At 38.3% G+C, this 23,530-nt stretch overlaps 3 protein-coding genes across 3 annotated transcripts; 2 read left to right on the forward strand and 1 right to left on the reverse strand.

Moving 5' to 3' along the window:
* The first annotated feature begins 8,866 nt into the window (after nucleotides 1-8,866).
* Nucleotides 8,867-13,083, forward strand: LOC126795184 (probable protein phosphatase 2C 6). Its single transcript, XM_050522059.1, has 4 exons — nucleotides 8,867-9,291; nucleotides 10,616-10,903; nucleotides 11,256-11,361; nucleotides 11,914-13,083. The coding sequence occupies exons 1-4, from the start codon at nucleotides 8,890-8,892 to the stop codon at nucleotides 12,228-12,230; spliced, it is 1,113 nt and encodes a 370-aa protein (XP_050378016.1). The 5' UTR covers nucleotides 8,867-8,889; the 3' UTR covers nucleotides 12,231-13,083.
* An 894-nt stretch (nucleotides 13,084-13,977) lies between these two features.
* LOC126793464 (histidine-containing phosphotransfer protein 4-like) lies at nucleotides 13,978-14,782 on the forward strand. Its single transcript, XM_050520002.1, has 5 exons — nucleotides 13,978-14,001; nucleotides 14,100-14,227; nucleotides 14,314-14,385; nucleotides 14,523-14,595; nucleotides 14,720-14,782. Exons 1-5 carry the CDS (start codon nucleotides 13,978-13,980, stop codon nucleotides 14,741-14,743), a joined length of 321 nt encoding a protein of 106 aa, XP_050375959.1. The 3' UTR covers nucleotides 14,744-14,782.
* Nucleotides 14,783-15,408: 626 nt separating this feature from the next.
* LOC126784626 (putative ABC transporter B family member 8) lies at nucleotides 15,409-21,340 on the reverse strand. The gene is made up of 9 exons (XM_050510105.1): nucleotides 20,972-21,340; nucleotides 20,801-20,855; nucleotides 20,266-20,444; nucleotides 19,493-19,950; nucleotides 18,164-18,704; nucleotides 17,860-18,039; nucleotides 16,466-17,764; nucleotides 15,964-16,388; nucleotides 15,409-15,864 (listed from the first exon to the last, which is right to left on the reverse strand). The coding sequence occupies exons 1-9, from the start codon at nucleotides 21,230-21,232 to the stop codon at nucleotides 15,513-15,515; spliced, it is 3,750 nt and encodes a 1,249-aa protein (XP_050366062.1). The 5' UTR covers nucleotides 21,233-21,340; the 3' UTR covers nucleotides 15,409-15,512.
* Nucleotides 21,341-23,530: the final 2,190 nt, after the last annotated feature.

Below are 23,530 nucleotides of genomic sequence, written 5' to 3' on the forward strand. Positions count from 1 at the left end.
GTGTTGGGATATAAGAATGTCATAAATGTGTTGTGCTCAATCATTGACATATGTGTGGGCATACTCAGCCATCATCTTGGCTTTATGAGTTTAAACCGAATGAGATGTCGAATCAAGTATAATACAGCAAGTACATGCATACACATATCGTATTTAAATGTGGAGAGTTTCATCTCTTAAGATTTATCATCGCTCATACAGCAGAAACACGTCTTCTCATGACTTTGACTGATTCATGGAATACTTGTAGGCATTAGTTTAATGTCCTTGTTGCATTTAGCCAAACGATGATTAACATCATCAATACCGGTCATCACTTTTGAGACCTAGTATTCACAGCATCCTTTCATTCTTAAGTTTGGGTCAGTGATAGATCTTAGCTCATCAAGAGTAATCAAGTTAGCGCGCTCCGTAGTCTAGAGTTGAGTAGGTGAAAACCAATATATCCAAGATATTTATCTACATCTCTTATCTTAGTCTCAATAGAGATAATTTTTGACCACAAGATGCAAATTCAGTTGTTTGGAAACCACCTAACTGATAAGGTAGTGGAGTGCAACGACATCCATTATGAGAGCAAACATTCTCATATTTGATTACATGGCGTTTTGTTACAGAGTTTGCGTCATAAGATGAGTCTAAACTCTTCTCTTTCTCATTATGCCTAATAAATGTATAACTGATAAGATTTACACTTGCAGCATTGACATTACCTGACCAAGTACCTATCTTTTTGTTTAAACTGGATCCTACGGTTTTTCTGGACAGCGACAATGGCAACTCGGTCACTTACCGGCCTGACATTTCCATCTAAACCTACCGAAATAGCACTTTCTATGTATGCCAAACTACAATGTTGGAATTTTACTTCAACAGAGTATGCATGTATGGTTTGACATCAAAATCTTTCAACATCGTCATTTATCGAGATCTCTCTTTGGATTGGTATTGACATTGAGGCATCCCCACCATCATCCAAGAAAATAGGTGAATGAGTATCATTGATCATAGATCAAGTTGTGCCATAACTTGCATTCATCAAGTGTAATCGAACCAAGTGGTATCTCTACACTTTCGTGAGAGCCACGCCTAATGACACTATCTACCACATTTGTGGAGTCACCACGTTACCAACAAAGAGTGACTACATGTTTATTTGTTGGACATCAATCCTTACATGCATAGTTGCAGCATGTATATCTGATCTCGTCACTTCAATTTATGAGACTTAGTAAGAACATAATGAGACACAGTGAGACAAACCACGACAAAACCAAGCTGTTTAACTTGAAAAACTTGTTTTTCTCTCCCCATAAATGACGGAGAACGACTCATCAAAAGTGACTAAACAAGATCGCATGTTAATATCGTTATATAAGCAGACATAGGTGGAAGCTCATGTCTTAGTCAAAGACAACATTCAACATCAAATAACCAATTATTATGCGCTTGTGGAGGCGCAATTTGACACATAAACTATATGGACGAGAAACTGTTAACATAATCCGTTAACAACCATGCATATCATTAGGTTTGAAACACTAACATGCTAACCGTTACAATCGTAACTTCAATAATGATTATATAGATATATATCGTAAAACAAGACACGCTACAAGTCGTAACTTATGGTTTGAAAACATTGGTTTATTGTTGGAACCATGGTACCAACTAAAATATATCACGGTTGACTCATGCGCACATCCACAACCAACACCGAAGCTCTGTTTTACATTTTCTTGAATGATTCACTGACTTTCCGAACCTCAAATGCTACCAAATTTTTGAAGCAAGTAAACATGAGTGTTAAGAATTCAATTCGTCGGCCTCACTGCCGGAACCGGTCGGAGAAGCACCAAACCGGCCAGAATACTCACCAGAGGTCAGTGACCTCTTATGTCAAGTTGTTCACCATGTTACAGATCTCCAAATGGGCTCAAAATTTGTGAGTAGGCAGCCTTGGATGTTAGACATCAGTGGCCACAAATAGCATCCCAATAGCCAACCTAAAATTAGGTAAACCGGTTCTCACAATGACAAGTCCGCAATCTGGAAATTCTGAATTTTTTAGGCTTTTCACACTTTTTGTCATTGTTTGTGTGCTCCATAACATCAACGTGTTATGGCTTGAGTTTAACAATGATATATGTATCACCACAATATATTTTATTCTCAAAGTGAATCATAATAAGCCAATTTAGGCTTCCATCTTATATTTCATTCTCTTTAGGGTAGAATAGTGCTACTCCTAAATTTTGTTAAAGAATAGGCATGGCGATTGAACATAGTCAATGAAAGATTATAGAGGGGGTTTATACACTTTCTAACGCATTGATTACAGCTCCATTACTTTGGAGGAATTTTATTGATCCGTATAACTTCTTTGCTAAAAAAAATAGCATATACAAGTCATCGATTCATTATTCTGAATCATAGTATCATGAAAGAATACAATTCACACTATTTAGACTCTTGAGATGCGCTCCGCCATTAGAAGCGACACATAAGAACTCTTTCAAAATGAGTGTTTAGGTGATACATGTTGGCACAAATATTTCATTCAAATAGCTTATCGTCTCACAAATATCATGGTTCCGTTGTTAATTCATCAACGTAGACAACTATTATGACAAAAACCAATTCATAGGTTTAATTGTTCTCTTGATGCATAAAAGCATGTGACTTAAATCATAATATCATATGACATTTAAACTTGAGCATTTAAACCGCTCGTGATTATATGTGATGATCTAGTCATCGTAGTCACAATTGATTAAAATACTAAATCTATTAATAGCTTTCTTTTAACTATGCACTCAACGTCTCTTTAACATATTCATAAACAAGAATATAGAGACAAATAGTCTTATGTTAAGATATATAAACATCACAATATAAAGCTCGGCAAGTGCACTGATATAGTCTCAAATGGTCGTCGCTTAACGTTACTTAAGGGTTTTAGACTCTCAAACGTCATTTACGAGTGATTTTGACATACAAATATCATGCATATATACCATAGATTCAAATACAAGGGTTGGTGTTGCCTATGCATACCTAAAAAGGTTGTCGATGTCAAATAAATAACCAAAAAAGCTAGGAGTACGTGAGGAGGCCATGCGGGAGAGGCTGCGGGTGCTTGTGAGGGGCTGCCGAGGAGGGTTGATTGGCCGAGCTAAGTGCTCAGCTACTTTTTTATGTCATTAGGGGTAAAATCGGATCGTGGATGGAGCATCTCTCCCGAAGCCAAGGCCATCTCGCAAAACTTATTATAACTTTGTGATTCCCCCTAATCTTTCGAGCGTTAGTTCAATTCGAACTTTGTGGAAACATCACCATATTTTAAACCCGGTGGAACATAGAGTGCATTATATGGCGTGTAATAATACAAATCATCATCAAAACAAGGTGGAAACATGTCATAACAAGACATCGATCATGGCTTCAATATGCCAACAAGGTATAAGTATGCTACAACAAATATTTCGGGTTTTAAATAAAGCCGAGAGAAAATGTTCATGGCTCGGAGTCCTTCAGCGTTTTGCAATGCTAAGTTGCAAAGTGTTGATCAAAATCAAATACATGATAACCTAATCAAATAATGATGACCTAATCCGTCAAAAACATATGTATATAACAACATCAAGAATCATATAATTGTGCATTGTGCCACACAAAGATCATGTAAGCCTTACTAATGCCATAATAAAAAATGTGGTCTTATGTAGGTAGTGTCATGTAGTATGTAATGCATTACATTGCATTAATAAATATCTTTTGGTAATTAAACCATATATATTTCGTTTCCTTGAATAATTTTAGATCATTTGAGAGTAATGTCAACAATTGGATTGAGATATTGACCATGAAATCAATTCAAAGTGTAATGACTAAGTAATTATAGTCACACTTGTGTGGTGAATACATTCACAAAAACTTAGAAAAATAACCGCAATGTAGTCATTCAGACTATTAACCGAAACTTGATGCTTCATTATTTTCTTTTAATAACCGCAATGTATAATTGCTTTTGTAATCCGTAATAGTGAGAAGATATTATCATGTTCTTCCATATAATGAGTGTCTTTGTTCAAGAGCTTCTCATATCTAGCTCTTTTTACATTTTGACCATAATGTTTATGTCTTTCAATGAAAATGATGTTACACCAAAAGAAATTAATCTAACCTAGGTGCATAAACGCATCTAATATGAATATACCAATTTTCAGGCGCATGTTACGGTCAACAAGAGGGAAGATTCATTAGTATCAATATCCGATACAACTTCCAAGTACTGAATTGTAGGTCAAGTCCCAAAGTATGGTAACTCAATTCAATAAACCATGGCAAATTCCGTCACAATGGTATAAGTGACATTTTTGTCATAAATCAATGGTATAAGCGACAATTTCTGTCGCAAACCGATGTTTGTCCCCTTTTTTCCAAACTTGTAGCTACACATAATTACTATGGATGGTAACAACGGCACTCCAGCAGAGAAGCGAAACAATCAGGTTGAAAATGAAAAGGAGGTTGAAATTCCTTTCAAACCGAGTCGGGTTGGACTATGAGATTCGGGTCGAGCTCGCTAGGTTTGCAGAGTAGGGGCCGCATCGGTGGGTCTTTCAATGAATAGAGGTGATGGCGCCGAAGACTGGGTCGCCGAGTTGGCAGACGTCGACCATGGTCGTCATCAAAAGGGTAGGCATCGTCAGCATTGTCGGGACCGGGTCGAACGAGCAGGGTCTTGGGGCTGGGGCAGCCGCGTGCAGAGGCCAAAATTCTGGGTCGCAAGGCGGAGGCCCAACGTTAAGGCAGCCTCGTCAGTGTAAGGTTGGCATGCGCGGTGGAAGGACGTCGGTACTGGGCAACATCTATGGTTGCCGGAGGGGTCGATCTCCACATATCGGAGAAGAAAGTGGGGTGCCCAAATAAGATTTCTGGGTGCCCTATCCAGATTGATTTTCTGGTTTTTTTTGTATTTTTTGAATTTTTTTTTTCAGCATAACAATTTTTTTCAATAATCTTTTGCCGAATTTTTTATGGTAGAAGGAATTTTTCCGTCTTCTTCTGCCGAATTATTTTTATGGTAGAAGGAATTTTTTTTCTGAAATTAGGGTTATAAACCTATGAATTCATGGTTATAACTACGTGCTAATAACATGTTGTAGAAGAATGTAATACGCATCAGAATAAGAGAATAATCATTTTTATTTATTGATAATAGAGTCTTTATATAGTCATTACATTGAATATTCCGTATATTTATGAATTATATATCATATACTAATTAAGACAATATACACTATAAGATTACAAAAAGTAATTCTCATGCAACACTCTTCTAACATTTTTGTAATATTTCTCAGTTCTCACTCTTCAACATTTCACTCTTTTTCAGCTTTCCTCTCTTAGCTTGCAGTCTTTCTCCTTCTCAATTTTTTGACCAGAAGACATCTCTTTTTCAGCAGATCCCTCTTGGTTTTCTTTTTTGCCTTGTCCTTCTTCAGGCTTCACTATCACAGTTCGCAACCTAGAATCGCAGAGATGATTCATGACTTGTTCTGGTTACTGGATCAAATTCTAATATATGAAGATGACAAATGAGATTGAGAGAGAGAGTAGTTGGATTGATCGGAATTCAATAATTGTTATCTGGGTTGTTGTGGTAATGGTTTGATCCCCAACATGACAAATCAGGTTAATGTAGTTGTTCTTTCTTTTTTTTTCCCTTCAACTGCTATCATTCAATTTTTGAATTAAGACCAACAAGATTGATGGGTGTGGATGATTTAGTCAATCTAATAAAATCAATGGAACACCCAGCCCTATATTATGAGTCTTAACATTTCCAAAAAAAATATTATGAGTCTTAAATCTTATTCCAACTCCCAAGTCGAAGATTACGTATTGTTGATCGGCCTGATCCTTAATATATTCAATTTTCATGCCTTTTTGAGGGAAAATTCAAGAGAGAGAGGAGAAGATTGGAGAGGAACCGGGGAAGTGAAGTCATCAAAGTAGAACAAAGCATTTCATATATCATCAAAGTGAGAGTGTAATCTGTGCTTCAGCCGTGTGTGAACATCAGCACACGTGATAGAGCACGTGTCTCTTTAAAAATCTTTGTTAGTCCTACTGTAAACTAGACCCGAACAACCACCTCAACCCCAACCCGGAATTCTCAACTTCAAACCCAGCTCCTCCGCGCACTTCCAGCGATTTCTTGCTTCTCTTGGACGACCACCGTCCGTGCTCCGGTAGAACAACACCGAAATTTAGCCGAGAGAAGAGAAACTCACGAGGTGGTGAAAAAACAAAAAAAGGAAAATCTAGACTAGCTCTAATTTAAAAAATAATAGAGGAATAAGATCTAGAATCCAAGAGGGTGGTCGAGAGATTTCCAAGATGGTGGAAGAAGGTCGCCGGAATTTCGATTCGTCGCCGAGAATTTCGATTCGTCGCCGAGAATTTCGAATCCTGCAATTTGCCTCTAAATAAGTTTTGGGTGAAAACTTGCTAAAATCTTACATGTATGACATGTGTTTTAAAAAGAAAAATAGAACAATTGAATCATGGTAGTTGTGTGGCCAAGAATGGCCGGACGTTCGTTGGCGCATGATGACAAAGCCTCGCCAATTTGTAAAGGTGTGGAGAGAATAAGATAAAGCGTCAGTACTCAGTAGGGTGAAGGTTAACTTAATCTTAACTGTTAAAGAATATGAGGACATTAAAACAATCAAATGGCTGTAAGAAATTTTCATAAATTGATGGGCTATGATTATCTCGATTTCATTAAAATAAAGACTGGTGCTGGAGCACCGTGGTGCATACAATCGTCTTCCCAGGCCTATCTGACATTCTTATTCTGTGGTACTGTTCGGTTCTTCTTGAAGAGAAACAAGGAAGAGTTTATAAAAGGGTAATTAAGAAAAAATTGAAGGCCATCAGATCTGATTTTTCCACATGTCATCATCTCCTATTAGGTCAGGTAGGTCAGGCGAAAGAGGAGGTCAGGAGAGAGGATCCATATCCCATTTAGATGCACATCATGGTTGAAAGAACTATTTTTAAGTTGAACTGTTTTAATCACCATATGGACACCATAATGTACATTCAAATTGTGTGAGCTCAACTTGAACGTACCGATAATTTTAGAGGTTGGAATTGCCCATATTTTAAAGTTCACATGTATGTTCATTATTGCATTTCAGTATAACAAATGGTATATTCGCACATGACACATGTCAAACTACCATATAGTCTATGGATGGTCTTTACATAATTATAGTCCCTGTCTTTTCTTAACCAATGTTACAAGGCAAAATGTGACTAATAGAAACTATATATAAGTGGCCTCATGATGTACCATCATTTTGGGTAAAAAGACTATAACCTAAGTGCCTTGAAAAAAAAGGCCACACTGAATTAGATCGAACTGCTCTTATCTAGTCTCATAGTTTCTTTAGTGATGGTTCTTTCACAATGAGATATTAAGATTGACAACCACTCTCCCCTTATAATCGATAAAGCAATTAAACACGCAAATAGAAACCATTCCCAATTAGCTTTCTTTGCTACCAGACATAATCAAACAAAAAACTGAAAAATAAAACTAAGAATTCTTGTAAGTATTACACTATAGTTGATGCTTATAAGTATTACACTCTAGTCAATAGATTCATCGCAACATTTTTGCGGTTTAACAAGGTGTCGGATTGAATTTCCAATAATTTAACCCATTTTATTGAGATAATCATCATATACATGATAATCTAACAAGTTTTCAATGATCCGATGATAAGAATTGAAGTGCTCAATATAGAGATACCAAGACTTTTTACATAAGGATGTCCTTATCTTAGTTTAAGGTATTGATTTTTTTTGACCAACTGTTCGATCTATTTTTCACATCTCCACCGTCTAATATCTAAGTTATAACTTATAGATCATCTCCACAAAAATTCAGTCGATTTCATGATCGCTAAGGTACCGAATTAATCAAAACCAATGGACGTATTGAATTTTCCGAACATGAACCGTTTATATTTTGAGTAGAAAATCGAAGTTATGAGTACCTTAACGGTTATGGAAGATGCTGGAATTTTGTGCAGATGATTTATACGTTATTATCTAGATATTTGACGGTTGAGATGTGAAAACTCGATCGCAAAGTTGATCGAAAATAAATATCTATACCTAAAATTAAGATAAAGACATTCTTACGTAAAAAGTCTTGATATAGATACCGACTAATGTAACAAATAATATGTAGACCATCGATAATACTAATACAGTAATACCACGGCACTCCTTCATTATCACAAAATGTCACGGGACAAATATGAAAACTCTGTCACGACATAAACAGATCCATTTAACAGTATATATGTGTCACCCTACTAGCCAACACTTTTATCGTAAAAAGGTCAAATTCTACCTACTGGACTGGGCCCATTTCCCGCCAGCGTGCCACCTAGCTTGATGGAGTTCCATCGCCTATGACCCACCCAAAAGCGGCGTGAATCCCCTCCATCGCGCTTCAACAGCACCACTAAGATCCATCCCACTCGCCATCTCCCACGTCAGCCGAATTGTCCAAGTAAACAGAGTGCAGGTGCAGGTGCAGGTGCAGGAGAGAGATCACTATGCAAGCAGGTAGAGTATCAAGATTTCCAATTAAATGACACGGAGCGGGTGCAGCGAAAACCCAATGAGTACGACTCCAACTAATCCCCTCTCTCTCTCTCTGATGATGCGTGTGTCATCACGCTTGGTTATAATCTCCTCCACCACGTGTCGCCCTACCAGCTCTCTCCCCCCTCTCGCTCTCTTCTTTTATCTCCTCCATTCTCGCCTCTTTCGTCTCTCTCTCTCTCTCTCTCCCCCATGGAATCCACAGAACTCGGCCGGGTCGACTCACTCCCCGAACTCGCCTCCACCATCTCCGGCCTCTCCTCCATAATCACCACCAGCCGCTCCGTCCGGACCACAGCCCGGAGCTCCGGGGACTTCTCCAGGACCACCAACGGCAGCTCCGGCGAGATTCTGGCGGTACCGGAGGTGGTGAGGGCCAAGTGCGTGGGGAGGAACAACAAGGGAGTGACGTGGGGGTTCACTTCGGTGATCGGGAGGAGGCGGGAGATGGAGGACGCCGTGGCCGTGATTCCCGGGTTTATGACTCGCACGTGCGATCACGTGGGAGGCTGTACCGCTCCCGGTTCGAGAAGCTCCGCCGAGATCTCCCCCGTCCATTTCTTCGGCGTCTACGACGGCCACGGCGGCAGTCAGGTACTACTGATTTTCAAGCTTCCTTTTGTTTTTATACAGAATAATTAGCTTACGTTAAGCTTAATTGTTTAATCTATTTTCTGAAGATTATGATTTTATAAAAGTGTGAGAGTGCTACTGTTAAGTGTGAAATTATGAATATTTAAGTTGGAGGTACGATTGCTTCGAAGAGATGTGTCCCGCAAAGAGTGGCCGGTTAGTAATTTATTATATGTGCTTTATGGCGGGTTTCGTTTTCAGCGTGGACACGTGTCGTTAAAAGTTCCTGGGAGTTTGTGGGTTTAATGGTGAGTTGTTTCGTATTGAAAATTTGAAAATAGCCACAAAAAGTTGTAAGAGTAGTTCGAATGCAAGCCGAGATAACTCTCTGATTTCGTATGTGACTACTCTATTGAAGTTGCTCGTGTATTGTGCGCTTAGAGCCTTAGACTAAATGGTGGGTAAGCAAGTTTTATTTTATTTTTTGTGTTGGGTAACTTGGTGTTGCTTTTATTAATTACTAGTCTTTACCCGTGAATATTTTCACATGAGTTAATTTTAATTATAACTTTCCACTACTCATTACCCTGATTTATTTTCCATAATTATCTCTTTTAATTTTATTTATTTTAGTTTTTACTTTACAGTCTGTTTGTGAGAAACTAATAATATAGGGTAAATCTGTTTATTCATAATTTGATGGTACTGCTTTATAGTAGTAGAGAAATGAATAATAGGTGGTTCATACAAATAAAATTTTATTTGATTGGTTTTTGACTTCTTTTGTAGTTAGTATGATTATTTTAGAGAAAGGAACAAATAGTATTATTGATCTTGGTAGCTGTGCCCCACCTAGTGTCTTGTTGTCTGAGGAGGACGAATGAGGATGAAGGAGGTTTCCATATTTGTTGGAAAGAAAAATTAGAAGTGGGACCTTACTTGTTTGTGCTCTTGTGGTTTCTGTAGATTTATAAATGAAGGGACGGTGGGATTTTGGGTCCCTATCTGAAACTTTCTTGTGCCTGATCATGATTGTGTGGTTTCTCTAATGTCTCACCTGCTTCAATTTTAGATGTAATTGATATTCAGGTCTGTACTGTCAAGATTACTAAATAATAAGTAAAGATTAGATCTTTTTGGTAGGAAGAATGGCTGTAATGGTTGGAAGTTTGTTTACTACTTAATTTGGTCTAAGAGTTTTATCAGAATGTTATTTCTAAAACATGTTAACCCATCGGTTCTAATTTGACTGCATTTTAAACAGATACTTGCTGTATATTTCATGACTTATGTGTCAAAAGTTAAAAAAATTATTCTAATTGTACATTTCATACATTATACATAGGTGGCTAAATTTTGTGCTGAGCGAATGCATGAAGTCATAGCACAAGAGTGGGATAAGGAGACGGTTAATGGCTGTGAATGGCAAAGGAGGTGGGAAACTACTTTTTTAGTTGGGTTTGAGAAGGCTGACAGTGAGGTCATGACAGAGGCAGGTGCACCTGAGATGGTTGGATCAACTGCAGTTGTCGTTGTCCTATCTAGTTGCCAGATTATTACATCAAACTGTGGTGACTCTAGGGCAGTTCTTTGCCGAGGGACAGAAACAATCCCGTTAACTGTTGATCAGAAGGTTAGAGTAGAAACTCTTACACTCTTAGAAGTCCTTCATAGGTGTGAATAGAAATCTGTCATTCTTATCTTGTTTGTCAGTTCATCATTCATAATGCATTGAATTACAATGTCGCTTCTATTTGCAACAACTAATTAAATAAAATTATATCTTTGTAGGTCAGTAGAAACCAAATCAGATTATGTGTTGTGGAAACATTCTGAATGATTTGGATCCTTGTCATTAGAGTTGAGAACATTCGACTTGTCTATAACATGCATAACAAACAATTAAAACGTTAAACACTTTTTAATATCATAGACACCATCTTGCCAACATTAGTAACATATGGTGTTCCTTGTTGATTTTGCAGCCCGACAGAGAAGATGAACTCATTAGAATTGAAGGAGAGGGAGGGAGAGTCATAAACTGGAATGGCGCAAGGGTGTTTGGAGTTCTTGCCATGTCAAGAGCTATAGGTTTACATCTCTATTTTACTACTTAATTTTCACTGTCATGCTCTTCTTCCCATTATTACCGAGGCAAGCAACTGCTTCACTATGTTCTTGCTATATAATTTATACAGACTGCTCATATTGTGGTGATAACATGCAAAGCAGTCTTGTTATTCATTCAGAAAGTGGTTGGGGTTCAGATAAATGATTGAATGAATGCACTCAAATGTTGTAGAGCCCAAAATTATTTGAAATTCTAGAGAATAAAAGGTGTGTTCCCAAAACTTTCCCAGAACATTGGGGAAGTGGATCATGTCAATTCTATTGCAGGATTTAATAATTGCATCTACAAGTTATAAGCAGGGTGTCAGAGTTGGTAAATTAATTGGTCTTTCAAGTACTGGATCAGGGACAGGTAAATGTCTATTGTCTAATTCTCTTGCTAATTGTAGTTGATATGGGAATGTCAGATGATATTGATATTATAATATGAAATCATTATAATATTCTTTTGGTCAAAAAATTTCTGTCACTGATTGGCTTAAAGTGAGATCATTAATGGAAGCTATGTTTCAGGTGATCGATATCTCAGGCCTTGGATTATCCCAGTTCCTGAGATTACATTCACTGCAAGGACTGATGAGGATGAGTGTATAGTTTTGGCAAGTGATGGACTGTGGGATGTAATGACTAATCACGAGGTAGGGGAGGTGGCTAGACATATTTTAAGAAGGCGGCGAAGGTCCATGTCTACAAGTACTGATGAAATTTCTGCAGCACAAGCCATAGCGGATCATCTTACTGAAATTGCATATGGAAGAAATAGTTCTGACAACATCTCCATCATAGTTGTTGATCTCAAAGCAAGGCGGAAACGTCAGCCAAGGCAATGAGGGGGGGGGGGGGGGGGTGTGATTTCTATTATCACACCTTTTGCAATTCAGAGGTGAGGCAAGAAGATTTACTGCCGAATGACTTGAGCAGAAACATTAGCCAACCTTCAGCCTCCAGCTACCTTCATCTGAACTGTACAGGCTACAGAGCTGACTCAATCAATCTCTTCCAACTGTGACAACCGGAAACCAGCTTGTTACTTATGAAACATTAGATCAATCCTCATTTTTAGTTGGCTTGGTCGAGAAAAGAGTAACAGATCACTAAGCAAACATTATATTGTTCGATAATACTTGCTTTAAGGTCTAGTAAAGAAAAGAAAGAGGATAGCAAGAAAGATTTTCTTTTTAGCTATCTGCCCTTTCTTTCTTTTTCCAACATGTTTGGAACTGCAACATGGAATGCTGGTGGAGTACTGTTGAAGCCAGTACTTTGGACGTGGTAGCCTCAGTAGTATATGTGCCATCCTACGGTCAGTTTGCCTACAATGGATTTGTATACAAGGATTCATTTGTTTTTTTAGAAAACATTGCTTTCATCAAAGATTCAAAAGGGCTGAAGGGACTAATGGTATTTCTTTATCTCATGTACATTTCTTTCTTTACATCGAGGTGCAACCTACATGTTTAGTGTTCTAAGTTCACTCCCTGACCAATAACATGTAAAATCATTTTATCCATCCAAGTTCATTTTATGTATGTAGGACACCAGTCGTACAGCTGTTTGTTCATCAGTGTTAGCAACCACTATTGTATCAAACGTTAAGGGCATTTGTATGTGTAGTTTTTGGATCCTAGAAAGGGATCAAATTCGTCAAGTTCATCGATATTTTGCCAAATTGGTTTATCAAGTTGGATTGGTCTACATTTTGAGAAGTGTTGATCACCTGGTCAGCTGTTGAGCACCAGGTGGCGCTCAACAACCGTCTGATCTGATCAAATAGTGGTCAAACAGTTAGATCGGACGGCTGTTGAGCGTCACCTGGTGCTTAACAGCTGACCAGGCGATCAACATCGCTCAACAACCGTCTGATCTGGTCAAATAGTGGCCAAACAGTTAGATCGGACGGCTGTTGAGCGTCATCTGGTGCTTAACAGCTGACCAGGTGATCAACATCGACATTTTGAGCCCCCTGGCAATAAGTTGATGATCTTGCTAAAGTGATGTGAAAACAGTTTGAAATTTCTTTATTTGTTTAACAAATCCAAATTTTCAACAATTATGCTATTAAAAAACTTCCGAATCCATATCGATTATACAACGAGATAGTTTCACACTTTCACATAATCTAGACACATTTATTCCAAAATCTGCCGAACATATATGGGGACATACAAAAATAAATTGGAAACTAAACACCGTTTATGGGGCCTGAGTGATTAGTAACACTAACACACACCAGCGGTTAACAGCCGTGCGTGAATAATTGGCGACGCACATCAATAGTTGAGGATAACTCACGCGCGTGCACGCGACTGCCATAACTTGCTGCATCGCGCTTTTTTCACATGTTCTGCATACTTCATAGTTAGTCACCTAACAGGAAAATAAATCAATTTTTGCTATTTGGATTCTGTAATCTGGATTTTTTTTATTTAAAAAAACACTGTTCTAACATGGCTACATTTCATAATATAAATTTGATGTTTTTGGCCTAGCTTCATCACCATTGTGGTTCATCACTAGTATTTGATCTGAGAGCTACCAACAATGGACTGACAGCAACAATTGTGGCAAATTTCCACCATGCGGCAATGTTTCTTCGATGAGGTTTCTTTCTCTTCACTATCGAAATCAATGGATTTTCTTTCAGTATTAGTAACACATCTGTGAAAATCATGAATTGGTTAACTTGTGCACTACTGCAGGGAATGCTTAACGAGCACTATGTCCAACTCGAAGAGTTGGAACTAGACAATCCTCACTTTGCTGAAGAAGTGATGAACATGTTTTTCAGGGACTCCACTAAGCTGATTGCTACACTGGAGCGTGCTCTGTGAGTACTACTACTAGTACATCATTAATCTTTTAACTATTTCCCTCAAAGATGTTAATATTAATATTTCTCATTGTTATTCACAGCGTTGGTGCTGCCAAGGTGTGGTCTAAAGTCAATACCCTGAGAGAAATTCTGAAGACCGGCGACATTGGAAGGTTTTGCACTACTCATCTAACTTGTATTTCTATCCTTATATTGGAATGCATATAACATTGAAAACGTTGTTCTGTTTATATATATTGGACCTGGAAATTATAGGCAATTATAGTACATTAACTTGTCCATTGAACAGCTTTGGCGATCATTTTGCTCAACTCAAAACTGAGCATGAGAGACTTCAAGTTCATCTTGGAACTTACTTTCAGGTCTCTTTCTCATTTCTCTCCCTCTCATTTACAGCACACAGCAGCCAAACCAGACCTTTTTTCTGTTGATTAGCAAACGCGTGGCTCATGCGTTTATATGTTTTCTCGTGTTTTTTTTTTTCAGATGCTCAGGCAAGTAGACTCTTGACACTCCTCAGCAAAGTAAGGACAATGATGCAGTGGCTGCGTTTTAAGTGCTAGTTTAATCAATTAGTGGTTTATCTGTAGTTCTGTACTACAGTACTGGTTGTCTTGCTTGTATTGGTGTTTTGTTTCTGCAGTAAATAAGGACACCGTACTATGGTGACCAGAAATCATGTATGGTTCTGTAGCCAGAGATAATATATATATATATATATATATATATATATATATATACAGATTTTCTCAAATGCGGAGGTCCGCACAAATGATTTTGGTGCGGATTTCCATCTTTTTACCATGTTTTGATCGAATTTTCTCATCTCCACCGTCTAGTATCTCGATAATATTGTGTAGATCATCTCTGCAAATTTTCAGCCAATTTGGTAATCGTTAAGGCCCTCAAAATCGAATAACAAATGGACGGACCGAATTCTGTCGAACCGTTACCGTTCATATTATTAACAGAAAAACGAAATTTTGAGGGCCTTAACGATTACCAAATTGGCTGAATTTTTTCAGAGATGATCTACACAATATTATCTAGATACTAGACGGTGGAGATGAGAAAATTTAATCAAAAAGTGGTAAAAAGATGGAAATCCGCATCAAAATCTTGGTGCGGACCTCCGCAGCTAAGAAGGGCTATATATATATATATATATATATATATATGAACTATTTTCAATAAACAAGTGTCTATTTTAGTTCGATAGTTAACACCAATAGCATACATACACCATTATACAATGTAAGTTTTGTTTATGCGCACCAAATTAAGTTTGACAGTTTGCGAGGTTGAAGAAGGCACCGCGCTTGTGCTTGAGCTGAGCATAAGTGCCTTTCTCTATAACCTTCCCATCTTCGACAAAGGCAATCATCTCGAGGTTCTTTATGGTGTTAAGTCGATGCGCTATCACAATTGTTGTTCTTCCAGCCATGATTCGGTCCAGTGCTTCCTGCACAAGGTGCTCTGATTGCACATCAAGAGCGCTTGTTGCCTCATCTAGCAATAGTATTGTAGGGTTCCTAAGTATTGCTCTTGCAATTGCTATTCTTTGCTTTTGCCCTCCTGATAGCTGCACTCCTCTTTCACCACATTCTGTCTCATACCCTTCTTTTAAGGCTCTGCACCCAAAATTATAGTTTTAGACACAAGTACTATATCAAGTTTACTGATATATATTAACATATACATAAGTAAAGAGTTATAACTTATATACTTACGAGATAAACTCGTGAGCATTGGCAGCTCTGGCAGCCTCTACTACTTCATTTTCTGAAGCATCAAGCTTCCCGAACATAATGTTGTCACGGATGGTGCCTGAATATACCACAGGCTCTTGGCTAACAAGGGCAGTGTGTTTTCTATACCATTGAATATCAAGATCCCGTATATCAACTTCATCTACCTTCACTGACCCCCTCTCAACATCGTAAAACCTTTGTATCAGTCCAATCACAGTTGATTTACCACATCCACTTTTCCCAACTAGTCCGATGCTTGTGCCTGCCTTGACCACCAAGCTAAATTGGCGCAACACAAGGGCCTCTGGTCTGCTTGGGTATGCAAAGTCAACTTTCTTCATTTCTATCTTTCCTGTTACTTTTTCTAACTTAAATCCTCTAGTACTGCCATCTTCATCGCCAACCTGAAAATAAGACATATTATACCAACAACCAATTAAATAACAATGGAAATTAATTCAGACGGTAATTTTTTGCTTACATTATGTGACCCTGGAATCAAGGAATGCCTGTCAAGAATCTCAAACACAGATGCAACTGCAGTAGCACCCTTGGCTACATCAGAAGTCATACTACCGGCTTCTGCTATAACCTTACCAGTACTAACCAATATGAAAAATGTTTTGAACACATCTCCAGCTGAAATTTGTCCCATTTCGACTAGTTTACCACCATACCAAAAGTCCAATGCCCATGACATAAATGTTAGGCACTGAGCTGACCCCATTCCAATCCCAGCCAGCCATGCCTTCTTCCTTGCCTCTTTTCTCGGTGCCTCCTGCGCTTTGTCGAATATTTGGAGCACTTTGCCTACACTTCCAAATGAAGTTACAATTCTATGGTTATAAACTGCTTCAACTGCAATTTGGGTGCTGTGGTTTTGTGCCTTGACAAAATTGGCTGAAAGGCTAGAGAGCAGCACTTTCTTGGTGTAGAAGCAAAGAATCGTTAGTGGTTGGACCGCGATCATAACAAGTGCTAGCTTCCAAGCCACTATTAGTCCCAATATCATAGCAATTGTGACGGCTGAAGTGGTTTGGACCAACAAAGAGACCCTGTCTGCCACAAGTGACTTCACCATGGAAGCCTCATTGCTCAATCTTGAACACAATGCCCCGCTTGTGTTGTGCTCCTCATCAAACCACGCTGTTTCAAATGTTAAGATCTTTCGGAGCATATTCAATCGGATTCTTTTTGTGAGCTGCTCACCCATATAAGCAAAATTGTAGTGTTGCAAAAGATTCAGTGTCATGGAGGCTAAGGAAAGTGCAGAGAAAATCAATGAATATGTTCGAATTCTTGCACGCATTTCCTCATGGCTTTGCACAAAGAAAGCTGATATCATACCACCCACGGTGAGGGCATAGATAGGTTGGATTGAGCCAAAGGCTATTGCGGAGAGGCTTCCAATTAGGCCTTGCTTCCATTCTGGGGAGTTTAAAGAGAGAAGGCGGTAGAAGGAAGTTGGGCGATGAGACACAACTGGTTGTGGGGTCTCAATGGCTAGTGGTGATTTCGCAAACATTGCAGGGCTTGATCTTGCTGTGCTTAACCTGCCAGCACTACTTCTTGCAACGGAAGACATTTGTGTACCTGAAAATTGGTCTTGGTCTACATTGTCTATGGTACTAAACTGCCTCTGCATCTTTGCTAGCTTTGCATACTGCCCATTTTGACGGTTGATAAGGTCATTGTGTGAGCCTATTTCGATAATGCAACCTCCACTGACAACTGCAATGAGATCAGCATTTCTAACTGTAGAAAGCTTGTGAGCTACCACCTGATAATGTTCATAAAAATTGTGAGATGATCAATTCAGAGAAAAAAAAAGTAATAAGGTACATTTATATGTGTTTTCATTTTTCCAACAGTTACCAATGTGGTTCTTCCCATGGAGGCTTGGTCAAGAGCATTTTGGACTAGTGTCTCTGACTCAGAGTCAAGAGCACTTGTTGCTTCATCAAGCAGGAGAATTATAGGGTTCTTGATAATTGCTCTAGCAATGGCGATCCGCTGCTTTTGTCCCCCAGATAAAAGTGCCCCTCGCTCTCCAATCTGTCAAATACCACTAGATATGTTGAGATATAGAAAACTTCTATGGGGCAACATTAATTAGTTAAACCTCATTTGTTATTAACAAGTAAGATATTGTTATGAAGACATCGAAATCTATAAATACCTTGGTTTCATACCCTTCAGGAAGCTGCCTTATGAAGTTGTGAGCATTAGCAGCCATAGCTGCAGCTGTGACTACATCCATATTGGCATCTAGCTTCCCAAACATGATATTTTCCTTTATTGATGTACCAAACAAGTCATGTTCTTGACTAACAAGTCCCATTTTCGATCTTATCCACTTCAATTGAAGTGTCTTTATATCGACACCATCAATCCGAACCACTCCACCATCTGCATCGTAAAAGCGCTGCACCAATGCAATTGCTGTGGATTTGCCACTTCCACTGGCTCCAACAAGTGCAATGGTCTTCCCTGCTTCAACTTTGAGATTGAAGTCTTTAAGGACAATGGAATCTGGGCGAGAAGGGTACGTAAACCTGACATCTATGAATTCTAGTTCGCCTCTAATGTTATCCAGCACAATTCCTTTTGTATCTTCACCATCAATCAATGGTTTTCGGTCAATCCTATCAAATATGCGTGATGTAGCAGTGGAAGCTTCTGCAAAGTGCCTCAAATCTGGAAGTGCCATTCCCAAGGATCTGTATCACATTAGTTCAGAAGATATTGATTGCTTCATCTTACATCAATCAATTAGAGAAACTGAATATATAAAGTATGAACTCTCCATATATATACAAGTCCTAGCTTAAAATCATGGAAAATACTAGCCTTCTAGTACTGAAAGTGTCAATTAGTATTGCAACAGATATACCCCTGTAGTCTTGTATACCAACATAATTACCAATATGGCAATACTGAAGGTAATAATTTTGTGTGCACTGAAAGTAGGGCTGACAAAAGCTTTTGTGAAATCGTGGACATATATCCGATCCACACATAAGCACTGTTCATGATTAGTACATCTATAAAAAAACAACTCTTGTAATTTCCACTATTTCATTTTTAACAAAAACTGAATGGTTATTGCTGGATGAATGATAAAGATAGTGTTTGCTCTGAGTGAGCAATATGCAATTCAAGTGCCAATTAAAGGTAAAGAATGGTTCATGCTGGCCATGAAAAATAAAAGATTAACAGTATTATATATGGTGGTGACTTTTCAAAATAATTCTGTTAAGTTTTTCTTTTTGCACATCACTTCTCTGTTTCCGTAGTTAATTTTGTTTCTAATGAGCACTCAAAAATGAATTCTATGCAACTGATAATCTAGAAGTAAATATCAAAATTAAAAGACGAAAGACAGATAAGTAGATAACTATGAACTAGTAGTTAGTAAAATGAATATAATAGAAGGATAAAATATATTATGACATAACTAAAATTGGATGAATTAAAAGGAAAAATTTGAGATGAGAGCAGCACATACAGTCCACTCAATACGAAGGAGATGCCAGCAGCATAGATCCTACCACCACTTTCACCTCTATACATCACCAAATGGCTGCCATACCAAGCCAGAAGTGCCCATATTGCAAATGACAGACCTGTGCTTCCTATGGCAAGACCTTTTGCAATCCCTTGCTTGATCCCCAGCCTGCTTGTTCTCTCCAATATTGCTGAGTACCTTTCCACAATTGTCCTCTCAGCCGTGAACGAATAGACAGTCTTTATGGAGCTCAGAGCTTGCTCTACAATGGTATTTGCTTTTCCATACTCATTGTATGACTGTTTAGACAAATAAAGAAGGTATTTTCCATAGATCATTCCCGGTATGATCAGGAGAAGTAGTGTTGGAAATGCTACTAACGATAGTCTCCAAGACAAGAAAGTGGAGAAAACAAGCCCTGAGACGAACACTGACGAGTGCATAAAAAATATCGGCACCTGATAACATTAAGATGAAAACAAAATTAACCCCAGAAATCTCAAGTATATACTTCCATTCAAAATTGCAGAAAGTTACAAGTTTCTCTCCTCTTTACCCTTCAATTTAAGAGATGTACGTGTATATGTAAATAATCCCCCAAAGTTGAGATAGTTGAAATTGCAATTCAATCTATTATATATTTGCTCGTAAAACTAATCATTAGGGTGAGCAATTTTTCTTCATCAAAATTGAAGAGAAAAATTAGATTAAACAGCCACGCTGTATTATGCTTGGGTTTGATCGATCCATACATTGCTTGGTGAGTTCTATACCTTTTCACTCAGAACTTCCTGTAAATGAGAAGTATCTTTGGATATACTGTTGATCACCTCCGAAGTGGTTGCTTCCTGTGAATCAAAAAACCCAACTTCTTGTCTAAGAACAGCTTCTAAGTACTTGTAACGAATCTTCAGCACCTGCCTCTCACTGGTTTTGCTCCAACAATAACCTTCTGCAACAATTAAACAGTCAATCGATCATGGGATCTGGATCTGGATCTATCTTATATAAGAAATATTCCAAACCTAATTATGATTCCAACCCAGCGCTCTTATATGGATATCAATTTTGTGTATGTACTTAGAGGACTAGGGCTTTATTCTTTCTAGGGTTTCCCACAGGGAGTTTTTTCCTTATTAAATCTTCTTTTTATTCCCTACACCTAATTTTGTTGACACAGTGAATTGGGTTTAGTTCTTTAATTGTGCTCCCCATCGACCCGATCAAAAACATGTATTAATCCCCCAAATTTTTCCTTGGAAAGCAAAGCCGATGAAAAAGTGAGAAGGGTCTGAATTCTGAAATTACCCAAAAAAGCCACCAGCATTACTGCTAATCCCAAGTATACAAAGTATAAACTGCACTGTTAACAGAAGACAAGGAAAATATGGCAAATGTGAGACAGGAGTTAGTTTAGTGAAACGAAAGCAGAAAACCAAGAAACACTGTGCTAGCTAGCTTGAATAAATAAGACCGTACCTTTTCAACCTCGTCCATCCAATTTCCTTGACTATTATTCTGTTGGGTCTGATTCTGACCGTATCCTAAGTTGTTCATAAGACGGCTGGCAAAGAGCAGCAAACAGTTGGTAGACATGCCATCTCCGATAGCTCCGATGGTTCCGAAAACCATTAGCACAACATCAACCCGATCAGCATATCTGAAAATCTTGAATACTGAATCTGCGGATTTCTTCTCTATTTTTTCATGGCTCTCAAATTTCTCCTCAGGAGAACCCATTTTGCTTCTCAAACACTCTGTGCAAAGCTAGTACCAACCGGTCTAGATAATTTGAAGAGGAAGAAGATGGCAGAGAAGATCGAAAGTTGATGCATATATAAAACTTACTAGCGCGTTTCTGCTAGTTCGGAGAAAAGTGAGGGAAGTATGACATTTTATATAGAGCAGGAAGCAAAGTGATGTAGGGTAGGGTGCTTTCTGTGAAGTAATATATTGCACTATTTGGACTCATGGACTCATGGTGGTGGCTGTTACTTTCAACAGCATGAGAACAAGGGCAGCCCGTTTTTTGGATTAACAATATATGGTGTTTATGGTCAGCAAAGTTGACTATGACCACTAGGGCAATACTACACTGGCCAAAGTTATTTGCAGCTTTGTTGTTTGTGTTGCCCCATATAGGAAAATTCATCTTTTGCTCTGAACTCATGTCGTTTATTGTATATTAACGTCCCTTTTGTTGGTCATCTTTAATCAACAATTCATTGCAAACATGGCTCTCATTGCGTTAGTGGAAAGTGACAAAGTGTTATACGAATGGAATGGTATATAGGAGACGACCCGACTTGACCTGGCTGGCTCGATCAAGCACGCGATAGATCGATGCATGTCTCATATATATGCATGATCTGCTAATTGTACAAATATTATTCGCATCAATACTTTATTATTATTATTTTTGAATAGAAGAACTTTAGAGTTTTATAGAACTGAAAAATACATAAACAATTCAAAACAGCAGCCTGCAAATTGTGACTTTGTATGTTCTGAAATTCATATGAACAATATTACTATACTCAAGACCTCATCGTAAGACATATATATGGGAACAAACACGTTACCAATGCTTGAAGGGAATGAAGGGAAAAATATTAAGTAAAAGTGGTTCAGAATTACATATATATGAAACCGTTGCAATTGTAATAACCCGAATTTTTAGAAACTAAATGTCGAGTATTTTCAAAGTGTTAAACTTGTAAATTAATTCAAGACGACAATTGGAGGTTTGCAACATTTCGAAACGAAAACGGAAACGTTCTCGGATTGTTTAATTAGAAAACGTAACGTTACCGCAACGTATAGATCGACTTTTATTCCGTCGCTCGGTTGCGAAAACTTCCTTCACGAAAGTCGTAGAGCTCATCGATACGAATTCGTGGACATGTCATGCGTTCGAATCGGACGTCGGACGCGAAAGTTATTAACATCGAAAGTTCGTTTCCGATTTTGGAAATAGTATAAAAGGAAGGAGAGGAGATTAAAAATCAGAAAATCAGATTTTTTCTAAAAATCAGCTCGAGTACTGTTCACCCGACCCAAAAACCTTCTCCGGCCGATTTCTCCACCATCCGACGTCGCCTCGTGTCGTGCCACCTATCAAACTGACGGGCTCGACGAGCTCCATCTTTTGGGCTACGCCTTGCACTCCGGCGGCAACCACACACGGTGTAGCAACCGCCGGAAGTTACTGTTGTGGCGGCGCCGCCTCCTCCGGCCACCATGGCTCGAGATTCTGGGGGGGTTTTGCTTGTCTCAGTCCCAGCAACATTCCCACAAAAGGAATCGAGCCAAATCGAAGTGTAAGTACCCGAATCAAATTTTCAATTTTCTAGGGTTTGTGAATAGTGCCGATTTTATGTTCTTCGTTGTTTGGACTGTTTAGACTCGGATTTAGACGTTGGTGTCAACTAGGAAGTTGTTGCAAATGTTGTTTAGGTTGTGGTGGTGAAATTTGGTGATGATTGGTGGCGGTCGGTGAACAGTAACGCCGAATAAATAGTAACTGTGAATAGTAACTCCACATGAATAGTGATCTGTAACAGTACTGTGAATAGTGAAAGGTAACAGTAATTTGAACAGTAGCATGGTAAAACAGTACATGTGAACAGTATTTTGGTAAAGCAGTAACTGTGAACAGTGGTTTGTAGAAACAGTGATTAGTAAACATGAACAGTGTTCCGTGAACAATGTTTTATGAACAACACTTAGCTGTGCTGAACTCGTTACCTGATATTTTAAGTATCATTTTCTAAGCATTTATCGTGCTATTAGGTGACTGACGAAACGAGTGAGGAAATTACTTTCAGGGTCGTGGAAATTGCACGCAGGAAAGAAGTTGAGTAAAATCTCACATATTTACGAATCTACTCTTGCGGAGATTCAAGATTTTACAAGAGTTTTTAATATTGAATTACGACATGTATACGATATAGTGGATTATATATATATTGTATAAATGGTAATAAGTACATATATATATAGTTTGCTATATTATATACTGTTATAAATTCATTGGGA

This window comes from Argentina anserina, chromosome 1, assembly GCF_933775445.1.
Source record: "Argentina anserina chromosome 1, drPotAnse1.1, whole genome shotgun sequence".
In the NCBI taxonomy this organism is placed as follows: domain Eukaryota; kingdom Viridiplantae; phylum Streptophyta; class Magnoliopsida; order Rosales; family Rosaceae; genus Argentina; species Argentina anserina.

Coding starts and splice junctions, on each gene's coding strand:
- LOC126795184 (XM_050522059.1), top strand. CDS start 8,890: ATGGAATCCACAGAACTCGGCCGGGTCGACTCACTCCCCGAACTCGCC. Junction 10,904..11,255: donor CGTTAACTGTTGATCAGAAG/GTTAGAGTAGAA, acceptor TTGATTTTGCAG/CCCGACAGAGAAGATGAACT. Junction 11,362..11,913: donor TGCCATGTCAAGAGCTATAG/GTTTACATCTCT, acceptor GCTATGTTTCAG/GTGATCGATATCTCAGGCCT.
- LOC126793464 (XM_050520002.1), top strand. CDS start 13,978: ATGCGGCAATGTTTCTTCGATGAG. Junction 14,228..14,313: donor GCTACACTGGAGCGTGCTCT/GTGAGTACTACT, acceptor TGTTATTCACAG/CGTTGGTGCTGCCAAGGTGT. Junction 14,386..14,522: donor AAGACCGGCGACATTGGAAG/GTTTTGCACTAC, acceptor TCCATTGAACAG/CTTTGGCGATCATTTTGCTC.
- LOC126784626 (XM_050510105.1), bottom strand. CDS start 21,232: ATGGGTTCTCCTGAGGAGAAATTTGAGAGCCATGAAAAAATAGAGAAG. Junction 20,856..20,971: donor GGATGGACGAGGTTGAAAAG/GTACGGTCTTAT, acceptor TTCTGTTAACAG/TGCAGTTTATACTTTGTATA. Junction 18,705..19,492: donor TCCTTCGTATTGAGTGGACT/GTATGTGCTGCT, acceptor AATGTGATACAG/ATCCTTGGGAATGGCACTTC.